Source organism: Crocodylus siamensis, chromosome 1 (assembly GCF_052110815.1).
Source record: "Crocodylus siamensis isolate JL-2025a chromosome 1, ASM5211081v1, whole genome shotgun sequence".
NCBI classification, from domain to species: domain Eukaryota; kingdom Metazoa; phylum Chordata; order Crocodylia; family Crocodylidae; genus Crocodylus; species Crocodylus siamensis.
In genome coordinates, this window is record NC_143395.1 from 41,020,951 (window position 1) to 41,033,663 (window position 12,713).

Consider the following 12,713-nt stretch of genomic DNA (forward strand, 5'->3'; position numbering starts at 1 on the left):
AAGATCCAGAAGGTCCCTTGTGACCCTACATCTATGAATCTATGAATCTATGAACTGAGAAAATGTACTTTTCCACATGCTCTGACATTCTGATTAGAACCTGCTCTAATCACAACACTCCAGTGTGCTGCAGAATCTCATGTATTCAGAATCGATTTTAAACTACGGGACACTGAATATACAAGATGCTGTGGGTGTTTCAATTAGAAACACCACCTTGGATCATGTGTATAGGTGCACAAAGGTATAGAGTGCACCCCAGAATTGAAACACTTGCTCTGTTGACCAAGCATCTCTAAAATGGTCTTAACTGAGAGTGAAGTTTATTATCTTCATGGAGCTCATGCCAGACCTTTTAAAATAGTTTAGTCTCTAAGAGATATTTATGTACAAAAACTTATAGTGGGCTGAGGAAACAAATTGAAACTAAAACTTTTTATGGATACTCTGATTCATCAAAGAAGCGGCAGTGTTGTACCACAGGATAAAAGGGGGAAAAAACAAAAATATATCTGTTCAGGGGTGGAGGTAATACATGAAGAAATAAAATTTGTCAAAGACATTACACCATGCAAATGTACCATGCTACTTTCTGCTGTTGATGCTGAAAGGGATTTAAAAAATGAAGCAGCAGCAACAGCAGCAGCAGCTGCAGGGCAGGTACGTAAGACAGAATGAGGTGACTGCTTATATAAATGTTAATGCTGGGTATGAGCAGAAAGCTTTAAGAGCTCAAAGACCAAGATAAAAAAGAAGAAAAAGTGTTTGCCCTAAGGGAAGTAGGGGAAGGGATGATGCCAAAGAAAACTAATTACAGCAAAGTAGAGGTCAAAAGAAGCTACCAGTAAGTACCAAATGCAGTGCCCATGACTTTTTGTTGATTTAAAGTACTTTCCATCAACTTTCCATGGAAATATGCATCTGGAATCTAACTGAGGTGGTTTAACGATCCTCATTCTGATATCGACTGTTTAGTGGCAGAAGGAAGTGTAGCATAATGTAAACAGAACACACAGTGTTTTGTCTTACAGTGTTGAAAACTGTGTACTTTAAATTAAGAATTCCTTTTTCTCATTGATTCTCTGTAGTGAATGTAATTTGGATTATCTCAAGAACTGGCAAGAACGGATTAGATTAGTATATAGAGATTGTGCTACTGGAAAACATTATGGTATTAAACATTCACTATTAAAAACATTCCATTATTTTTTCCACCTTTCTATAGATGTACTAGGTATATGGCTCATTTTCCTTTCATTAATAGTTTTTAATGCTAAATAAATAATTATACCTATATTCTTTAATCATATCTAGAATTTTTACTTCCATCTCCACTCTTTATAGTACTTTCTAAATTGTGGACTATGTTGGGGAAGGAATTTGAGAGAGACATTGGTCAAGTTAAATGACTTATCTGAACTCATTTAGCCAAGTCACAAGTGAGCGAGGGGGTGGGGGAAGAATGGGGTTACTTGACTACCATTACACAAACCTGCTACCTCAAAATTGTTATGAAAACAATGGTCCACAAACACAAAGGTACTTCCTTATCAAAATATACTCGTCTAGATTTTAGTTAAGTCTTGGTGTAACCATGTTCAACTCTAAGGTTGTCTATCATGCCCCTAGGCCCTTCCTCAACCCTTGTCAGCTGGCTCTCTCTTTGGGCAATCTCCCCATCTCTACATTTGCCATGCCTTGATGTTATTATCTTTTAGTAAAATGGAGGCTGCCCCAGGGCTTACCAAACGTGATCTCGTGTTACTGAACTCAAGTGTCTCTGCTCTCTACCTTAATGGCTAATTATATGGGCTCCATTCTCCTTAATACTCATGTCCATGCCTCACAGGTATTACTTATTCTGCACTCTCTCTCTCTGGTGTTCCTAACACCCCTCTCAAGACACAAGTCCACTGGCCCTGCTGACAAATGCCCCTCCTAGACTATAGGCTTCCAGCCCCAGAGCTCGCCTCTCCTGGGCTAAGGGCTCCCTGGCTCCCTCAGTCTCCAGCTGTGACCCCCAGGCTTTGGCCCTACTCTCTGGGCTAACTGAGACTCATGGCTCTACTAGTTTACAGCTGTGGTACTCTTTCACCTTTGACCCACCACCCTTCTGGTCTGGTGACTAACTGGCCCCTGCCACACCTGCAGGTTCCTTCTCATGCCACCTGCCTTCTCTTAAAATAGTAGGAGCACCGAGCCTCCTGATACACTTGGGTTCAATTTAGGGACATAAGGTGCAGTAGTTGCAAAATGTCAACAAACAAATATGCAAATAGGCTTTTTCACATTGGCTCAAGTAATTTACAATAAGTGTTTATCACTTTTGAATCTTTACATTTGCAGGGAGGCAGTTTTATTTAAGTACATACAGACTTCACTCAGTGCAACTGATTTATGAGAAACAGCATCTCATCTTCATGGTGGGGGGTCTAATGACTGCAGGTAAAGAAAATTACATAAATATGAATATGAAATCTTCATACTATGAATATTGGTATTTACTATCAATGGTATCACTGTTACTGTTTTTTCCATATTTTGAACCCAAACCTTTGATGGGAGGTCTACACATTCAGTGATAATTCTGGAAAAGAAGTACCAATTTAAAATTACTGTCCATACCAGAATATTGAAGTGTTCAAGTGTTGACTGTAAATGTTTTACTATCTTATTTATCTCTTTTATCATATTTACTATTATTTAAAAGATACTAAGAAGAAAGAAATCTCATACAGTAAGACATACTTTTGCAATCTTGTGTGATTTCATAGACATCAGGGCTGGAAGGGACCTCGGGAGATCATCGAGTCCAGCCCCCTGCCCAGTCCAGTCCATGATAAACCATGTCTTAGCAGAAAACAACAAATGAGTTGTAGCTGCCTGACCACTCAGCTCTCTTGTTAGCAGTTTTAGATGCCTTTTGCCAGGGAAGTCAAATTTACTTAAGTAAAGATTTTATTCAGTGGGATTGACTCATGAGAAACAGTCTGAGATTCACAAGGGGTCTAGGTGATAGACAAAATCAGATAAATATGAATATGCAGTCTTCGTATCCTATGAACACTGGTGTTTAATATCAGTAGTGTCATTGTTAATACACTTAAGCCTTAACATACACTTATAAATGTACAGTTCTGTATTCAACATGCCCAGTTATGACCGCACATTATATACTCACTAGCATCAATTAGAAGTAAATATAATAAAATTGTACATACCCTATACTTTAAAGTAGCCTTCATCAAAGGCTGTGTCCTTGGAGAACACTGTCACATGGTACAGGTTAGATTAGCACACAGTCAAAGAATGGAATAATTTCATGGAAACATCACCTCTATTTTCGAAAATGGAAACTGAGCACAGCAGATAATTTGATCTGATATAAACATTGATTATAATCCATGTTGTAACACCAAATTTTCTTCCTGATCATATTTAAAATAGTTCTGTTATTTATGTATTTATATTCAAATGATCCATTGTAAGTTTTTTTTCATTTCATGAGAATAAAATTTAGATCTTACATCAAATGACATATACTATTCAGAAGAAAGTTTGGCTAGTTGCAAGGCAGGAAATACTGCTAGCTATGCAGTTGCACAATAAGAAGCCTCCAAGAACGTGGAACATTCATAGAAACAAATTCCTCTACCCTGTCACTTCACAACTGCTGATCTATGGATTCATCAGACCCTATCAATTCCATTGCGAAATTTCTTAGTTAAAACACCATAAACCTGGAAGAACTATGCCTGTGAGTTCAGTAAGGCAAAACTGATTCTTTCTGCCTTCAAGACTGTTATCGAGACCTATTTGTTATCTTTGAAATCTGCAGGATAACTATTGCTGGATTTCTCCAAAAGGGATTTTCCCTCCAGTATCATTTAAAATAATGATCTTTTCTGGTATTTTTCTTGTCCAACCAACATTAGAAAGAGTTACTTCACATTTTATGATTTCTAAATATCATTTTTTTAACTCTCAGGGCCTGAAAATATGACAGTCAGCACTGTTTTAGCAGGAATTTAAACTACCCTAGAAAACCCAATGAAGCAACTCATTGTCAATATATACAATTCCCCCAGCTACTGCTGTATGGTTCTTGCCACAGACATAGTTTGCAGCTTATTGTACTGGAAAGTAGCAGTCACTTTTTGTCTAAGATGATTCTTTCTCCCTAAATTTTGAGCTGAATTTAATACCCATGAACAATGCCAGATTTACAGCACTAAATCTGAAGAACTAAAATGTCATTTTACCAGGGAGTGGCACCGTCTATGTCAAGGTTAATTACAGCCCTTCCTGCTGGGGTTTTACAAGAAAGTAGGCCACCAAGAAGTGTCATTATATTACAGCCTGTGGCTCTGTGCATGTGTTCCTAGCAGACAGTCAAGAGAAGTTCCTTTGAATTCTTGACTCTGAGTCTCAATAGAAAAAGCAGACAGCTCATTTAGCATAAAAGGATGAGATAGGCTGCTGTGTGCTGTTGCTGGAAAGGAAGGGAGGCACAGGGTATGAAAAGATCAGCTCCAAGCTGCAGCATCATAGTGCAGCTTCTGGCAGGTTTTGATGCTTCCATTTTATTCACCTAGAAATACAGCCAATGAAGACTGTACAGTGGTACTGATATCTTTTTTCTCTCTCTATCTCCAGAGTTTCTTACTATCAATTAACAGTGGCACCTCTTTACTGGAGACTGCTATGGAAGGAGTGCTACTGTAGATGACTGGACAACTCAGTAGGCTTGTCCAATCAAATTAGAAAAGGCTGATATAACATAGTTATTATAATACTGGTAACTGATGTTATCTCATCTATGCCAGTGCTCCTTAGCCTCTTGTCTTCATTCATGCTTATGCCCTGAGTCTCAGCCTGAGTGAACACCAAAAATACCAATCTGATATGGAAAATCATTTATTATTAATGAAATAGTGCCAGTCAGTAATAAAGCCCATCAGGGACTAGGCAGAAATGCATAGGATAAATGTTCCAGGAGTAATTATACTTTCGAAATTGTTGAAATAATTTAGATACCCAATGGACGTAGGCACTTCAAAAATTTTTACCCACTGCTCTACCATATTTACTTCCATACTACATACACTTTCCCCCGGCCAAACCAGAACTTTATATAATTGTGGTGTGACTCTAAAGCAGGGAAGATTAATTCTGCACTAGACTTGAAGCACTGTGATGCTATAGTAAGTCTGCAATGAGATCCAATTTTCTCCCAGCCCAGTGGAATGCACTCTTCAAGGTCACAGTTAATTTTAACCCGGTCCCCAAAAGCTGCTGTCAATTTGGCAATGGTTCTGACAGGGTTAGGGCTATGATTCTGAATTTATATCTACAAAGCAAGTAACTTTACCCTTCCTGTATCAGCTAGTATTCAACCACTTTAAACCACTTGCTGCAGCAACTTAAGATTCTGATAAAATAATTTCCTCTTTCTTCTGCCTTCCCCAAAGAAGCTGCATATCATATCTGGCAGCATGTGTTATGCAAGAAAAAAAAGTGTTCCATAAAACTTTCCAGACTATAACAAATATGGAATTCCAAGGTCAAAAAAATTCTGAGATATAATTTTTTACATAGAGGAAAGATAAAAACTACAAACTTCTCATACTAGATTTGCCCTCCTACTCACCTCACTTTCTTGCAATACAGCAGCAACTGCTTATCAACAATATTTCCCCTGGGAACATTTTTCCTAGCATGTCAATACTTTCAGATGATACGCCCAATAACAGCAACAGCTGTTTAGGAGCTACAAATCATCAAGACATGGACACATTGCTGTTAGTGGGCATCAAATGTAGTACAGTTGATAAATAATCCAACTGTCCCCAATTTTTCTGAAATAGACTCCTTTTTCTGATAACTAAACTGCTTGGTAAAGGCAGTTAAGTAAAAGGGGACCAAAGCTTGAGTTTCTTGTAACCTTAACTTTGTAGAGACTGACATTTCTCCAGTTCTTTTTTTTAAAAAAGCCCCTGAAAGAATCATAGGCACTCAAAATTCACCTAAAAATTCAAGTCAGGATTTAAAGCAATTTACTTTGTACCTTTCATACCATAAACAAATGGAAAATTCAGAGATACAAAGAGGGGAATTCTGTATAATTCAAAACAATTATGGAGAAAGTACTGCTCCCATTTTAAAATAATAATAATTAGAATAAAGTAAATAATAGAAGACCTAGAATCCTTGATCTTACGAGATTCTCAAATTTTGTTTACCATATTTCATACTGACTCATTATCTTACTTTTGTCATGTAGCCAAATCATCCTCATACAAATTTGCAAGACCAGTTAGTATTCAACTGATTTACCCTCTTCTCCCCACAAACCAGACAATGTTAAAATACATTTCCAAATATAACTTTTTCAAGAAATGCTAACACTTGATGCAATTCAAAACCCACTTTTGGAAACTTATCTAAAACTAGTAACACATTCAAGAAAAAATCTTGAATTATTTATTATGAGCAAAATTTCAAAATAAAAAGATACTGAAAATACAAAGTACCTCAGTTACTCATAAATATAAGAGTATAAGAAAGAGAAAGACTATTTCATGCTTGCACTAAACACTAAACAGTGGAAATTGAGGTTCACTTGACAGTTCAAAACTTACATACAGAATCCAAGCAACATGAGGATTTGCCATAACTCTCCGTTTAATTTACAGGAAAAAAACAAGCATATCTTACCTTCATAAATCGCTTTGAAACCTTGAGCACTAACAGCAAAATCTGTAGTAAAACAAAGGGTGAGGATAGACCCTGTGCTCACAATCGATGAAGGCAGCTGAAATCCAGACAACCTGCAGAATAAAAAAAATACATAAATAATAAAATAAATATAATGTGTAGTGTGGGGTAATCATAGACATCAAAAGTATACAATGTGTGTACCATGTCAAATGGTAAGCTGCAGAATATCAAATGAAACAGCCATCTATCTGAAAGGCTATCATTTTGCATTTTGCCATTGCTGTACTACCTCCAAACACTTCTTGCATGTACTAATATATAACATGATGATTTGGCTAGACCTTGTTTGACCCTCAGATTCTTAAACATACATGGGTAGAAAAATAAATTCTACTTACAGCTTTTTAAAGATTAAGAATTTTACATCCCTCCCTCCCTTTTCCCCAACATCTTCAAACAGATTTTGTATCTTTCCTAAATGATTCTCTGTTCTCACCTCCATACCTTGAAAAATTCATTAATCCCCATGGCCAAATTCACTTTGTGTTGTCCATATTGTTCCCTACATTAAAGACTGTAGTTATGCTGCTGTGGTTAGAGCGAAGGCCTTAGGCTAAAGGAAGAAAATGGTTGTAAATTTATTTTCTGTGGTTGTCTGGTGAGCAGAAAGACTAAAACCCAGCAAAATCTTCAAATGGATTGGGAGTTCCTTCTTACATAAACTCCAGATTATGATACAGAAAATGACAACACTAAACTCCAAACCCCCAAGACAGTGAGCAGTAGCAGGCATAGACTCTAAGGGTGCCTGTACATATGCAGCAAGGCTGCTCTGACATGCTCGATTAATCAAGTCTCCTGAAGCATGGTAGCTACCATGCTCCAGCAGACTCCTGTGTCACATGTGTCAGCATACATGTGCTAAAAAATGGTGGCAGGTTGCTTTAACTAAAGTTTGTTTGATGAGGTTTAGTTAAAGCACCCCCAGTGCCATTTTTCAGCATGGGGACGCTGATACACATGACACTTTTGGCACTTTAATTAGAGTTGCTCTTGGAACTGCTCTGATTAAACTCCACCACCGCCCTGCAGAGCACATGTACAAATTCCTAAAACACTAACAGTGGGACATGATAATGATTAGCAGATTCTTTCCTTTTTGTTCTCTAAACATTTCAAGGTGATAGGTATACTTTTGCCCTTAAATGTTCTTGGAGAAGAATAATATACTATTTTGTTGACACTGGCTGAATTTCATATTTTCCTGTGGCATACCCACAGATTCTATCTTGTCACCTTTCCTGTTCAATGTGTATATAAAGTCAATGGGTCAGATTGTGAAGAGATTTAGAGAAAGGTGCCATCAATTTGCAGATGACATCAGCTCTACCTGTTCTACTGTGGAACCCAGCCCTTCAATCTCAGTCCTAGTGCCTTTCTGCAACTAGGGACTGGATGTGGATGAACCAATTAAAACTGAATCTATATAGAATAGAAATGATGATGGTGGGTAGATGGTGGATTGTACTGGGGCACCTATCAGAGATTGGGTTCAGCCTTCCCTTGTCACTCAGGTTCACAACTTAGAGGGGTTCCTAGATCTGCAAGTGGTGATTGTGGCTAGGAGCACTTTTTAGCAACTCCATCTGGTGAGAAAGTTCTTTCAGAATCTGATCTGGTCACTATCATTCATGCCTTCATAACCTCAAGGTTAGACTACTGCAATCCACTCTACGCAAAGGTGCCCTTGAAAACCGTCCAAAAGTTGCAGTTGGTACAGAATGTGGTAGCTAGCCTTCTGACAGGGCTGGGTCACCAGAAAGCATTTTTTTAGCCAGTTGCACAATATTGGCTACCCAGTAATGCAGTATCAGCCTGCTGATTCCCCCCTAGTCTCTCCCACTTTCAAACAGTTTTAAATAGAACGTCTCATTATGTCTAGCTGAAATCAGATGTCTAGTCATCTGTTAAGATCATTTATCTACCTAGATTTTAGTGAGTTCTTTTGTTCATTGGTCTAGACATCTGGTTCTGTAGTACTGATCCAATTGCTAATGCTTAATAAACAGACACTAACTACTTTAAAGTGATTGTTCAGTGGAATAATTCTGACAATAAAGTTAAAGGAATTAAATCTCTTGTTATAACCTCTATCAACAGCAAAATCAATGTTCTGAAGTTCCTGAATATGACCAATTTCCCCCTACAACAGTGGTTCTCAATCTTTTTTTTTTTTCTGCAAACCAGTATGGGAGTGGGATGGGGGACATGGAGCCAGCTGCCTCCTTCCTGGGGCTGTCCCACCCCCCAGCTTTAACCCGGCATGTGCCTGCTGGCTGCGGAAGCTGCTCCCCTGAGCAGATGGATAGGGGTCCAAGTGGGGGGCTCATGCTATGACCCAGCAGCCAACCCTTCGTGACCTGGTACCAGGCAGTGGCCTGGTGGTTGGGAGCTACTTCTATACAGTAACATGCCAAAACATTAATAAGATAGGTATGGGAACAAAAATGTTAGAGATAGAAGGTTTAAAATCCCTTAATATATAGGGAAAGTGGCTGTATGAAATAGTGCTGGATATAGCGCTATATTCTTGTCATTTTGAAAGAGACAATTTGATGAAAATACTGTGAAATACTAATCTTTCCCTTCAGTGAAAATGGTTTTAAAAGGTTGAATTTTAGCACTAGCCCATAAAAATATTGTTTGTCTAGACCTTTGAATAACTTACTGGCCAAATCCAGTACTTCTTAAAATGTTAAAAAGTAACATTCATGGGAAAAGTCACATTAGCCCCATAAAAGAACAAAACAGGTCAAGCTGACCTAATGGCTTCACAGCACATAAGAGGTCTAAATATGAGAGCAAGAAATTCATCTTTAGTGAGCAATTTAGAAATTGCAGATTATGTAAGTGACATAATGAGGCTTAACCATTCCTCAGATACCTCATGATGAGAGAACTACATTTTAATAGATTTCAAAGAAGGAGAAAAATCTCCCCTTACATTTCAGCCACCTTGTACCCTCACCAAAGATGGAGGATGTGGGTATACTTTGGGAGAAAAGATATGCATAGTTCTGCATATGCACCCCATACTGTATATAATCTATGAATCCTAGCAGAAGACTGTTGGAAGGTTTGGAAAAAAAGATTGTTGTACTCCTGATACTCAACAAGTTTCTGGAAGAAAAATGCTTTTAGAGACATTTAAAAAGAAAACTGCAATGAAAATACTCAAATATTCTTACAAAGGTGGCAAGATTTAAATACATAGCTAAAAAGAACAGATATCTTCAGTGCATCCCCTTAAAATAGTTACTTTCTTACAAGTTAAAGAGGCTAAATAAATGCTAGTCTTTATGTCAAAGTAAATTCAAGCTGTAACTAAGAGTTGCATGTAACTTGAGTACCATTTAAAACCAAGAGCCCCTCAAAAGTTGTGGTCCTTTTGAGTTGGCCTGCTCATTAGGTAGTATAGTTTAAATACTATTCTGTATCAAGTACATAGTTCAAAATCCGAAATAATTACTGAATTTAGTGATTTACTGCAACTTTACATATTATTCATCTCAGCTCTGTTTATGGAATGTTAGAAACAAAAGCTAGCCGGGAAGCTCTGTCTCCATGCTTAAATGCCTGTATAGCCAAGAAAATATGATTAAAGTTACAAGCAATATGTTGGCTAAAACATTCTTCACAACTGCATAAATGTATATGAAACATATATTTTATTTATCTTTCAGGAAATACCTACACCCTTCATGATTTAATTAATTATCATGATTTAACACAAGCATGCCTTATTTTCTGTATTCCAAAAGAGAGACCTAACAGTTATATTTGTTACATCAAATTATACTAAAAACCCTATTCATTTGTAATTGGTCTCACTACTTTTAACACTAAAGCAATTTAAGCATGGATAGTGTATATAGGTCCATAAATCCTTATTTATTTATTTATTTATTTAAATCATGGGAATATTTAGAAGCACTGTGTGGACGAAAATAATGGGGCCTTGTTTTAAAAAGGAAAAAGAAAGCAACCCACCCCCCAGCAAAAAAACAACTAAACAAAAAAACCCTATAATACTATGATGCTTTAATGCTTTTTAACATATGTAGAAGAAATGTTTTTTCTAAGCTAAACTGACCTGAGTTGTAATAAACATTTTACAGGACCTTTTCTCTCTGACCATTTTAAATTCATGATGCTTTAGGACCTTCATACTAGTAAATATGGTTTGACTAAATCTAAGTGGCATGAAAAAATGCCACCTAAATTCTATTAAGTAATGTTGAGAAAGGGGAAAACAGATGACTTGTTCTCTACAATAGGGAAGATGTAGAAGTAGAGGAGAACAGAGACTTGGGAAACTTTAAGAAAGGATAATTGATATGTAAAAATTATTGTATGTTTGCTCTGTCCTCTCACATGAAAATATATACACAAAAGTGCAAGCATACATGCATCCAATTATTAAAGGAGTATTAAAAAATGGAATCAGAACTCTTACCCTCCCTATGCAGGTAGTCTATTCTCAGGGACTCTGAAAATAAAACACATTCTCTACCCCTCACCTTCATCCAAGAGAACCTTGTTTCTCAGATATACAGAAATGAGAGGAAGAAAAAAGCAAACAATCCCAGGACACCAAAGAATGCTACAAATATCAAAAAATCAGACACTGGTGACAAGAAAGCGAGGCAGAATTTGTTTAAGGCAGTGGTCTTTAACCTTTTTAAGTAGCTCACCTTTGACATTTAAAAGGAACACAAGATATACTGTATGTCACTGCCACCTTCCGCCCTCCACCAGCAGGTAAGTCTGTGGGAAGCAGGGGGGCAGGGAGGGTGCAGATCGAGGTAGAGGGAGAAAAAAAATCTTTTTATTTGAGGGCATGCCTCCACAGCAGGTAGGTCCCACCTAGCTGGGGCCCCACTGGACTTACCCCTGCTCCTGCCTCTGTCCCTCACAGGGGGGCCTTGAACTATCCCCCGCCCCTTTCCTCCCACATGGACTGGCCTGCTGGGCTGAGGCATGCATGTGCCTGCACGTGGGCAATCAGCCCCCCTCACCCTGGCTCAGAGGGACTCCAAGAGGCTCCGAGATCCACTGGTCGGTGACCACTGGTTTAAGGCATGGGGAGGTACATTTGCATTAGTAGTCCAGGGAATGAAACCGTTAGCTCTTTAATATGCCCATAAATTATTGGGACCATTCTGTAAGATAGCATGTTAAGAGAAAAAAATCAACTTGGATATGTTAGTGCACCCTCAAAACAGAAGAAAACTGAGGCAAAATGTACGTGTACATGTATTGCATGAGACAGAGCTCAGTAGGTACGTTACAGCTAAAGCTTTTTTTCCCCTCCATAACTAGATGAAAGCTAAAAGAGGGAATAGTCATCTGATTTGAACTTCAGCGTGCTGTTCAGTCCTAAATATTTTAGATAATCACATCTGCTTCTGCCTGAATAGAAAATTGCCAGTTTTTCTCTTTCTGATATGACCTTTCTCTAGTTTGCACCTATTCTTGTAGAAGATTACAGTCCTAGTCCTTCCCACCCCCTCCATTCCTTTTACTAGCCCTCATGCCTAGCTAAACCACAAAATGGTTCTTGCCTCATACTTCAACCTCTTTGTATGAAAACTGAAGGAGAGTTTCAGTTTGAAAAGCTAGAGTTTCCTAACTGTCATTTACAAATCCTAACTTTGGAAGCTAAAGCATGTTAAGAGAACTGCCATTGCTTCACATGGTGCTAAATACTATGTAAGCAAGATATTAATATTTCTGTCCCTCAACAAAGTAATCCAAGTTAAATTTTATAATGCAGTTCGGCTCTAAAAATGGCTACACAAAAATAGCTACATCTTAGGTCTACTCCTTCTGTATGTCACATCTTAGTCACTTTTGTGGTAAAATTACATTTTATTGGTCTTCGTTCTTACTAGTCTTACACAGCCAATAGAGCAAAAGCAAAAAGATGGATC

The 12,713-nt window shown here is 37.8% G+C and overlaps 1 protein-coding gene across 1 annotated transcript in view; it reads right to left on the reverse strand.

Moving 5' to 3' along the window:
• CSMD1 (CUB and Sushi multiple domains 1) overlaps positions 1 to 12,713 on the reverse strand; it is a 2,270,760-nt gene that overhangs the window by 1,654,414 nt on the left and 603,633 nt on the right. The window contains exon 3 of the mRNA XM_090033387.1: positions 6,718 to 6,830. Coding sequence (XP_089889513.1) covers positions 6,718 to 6,830 — 113 coding nt within the window. The remainder of the gene's footprint in view (positions 1 to 6,717; positions 6,831 to 12,713) is intronic.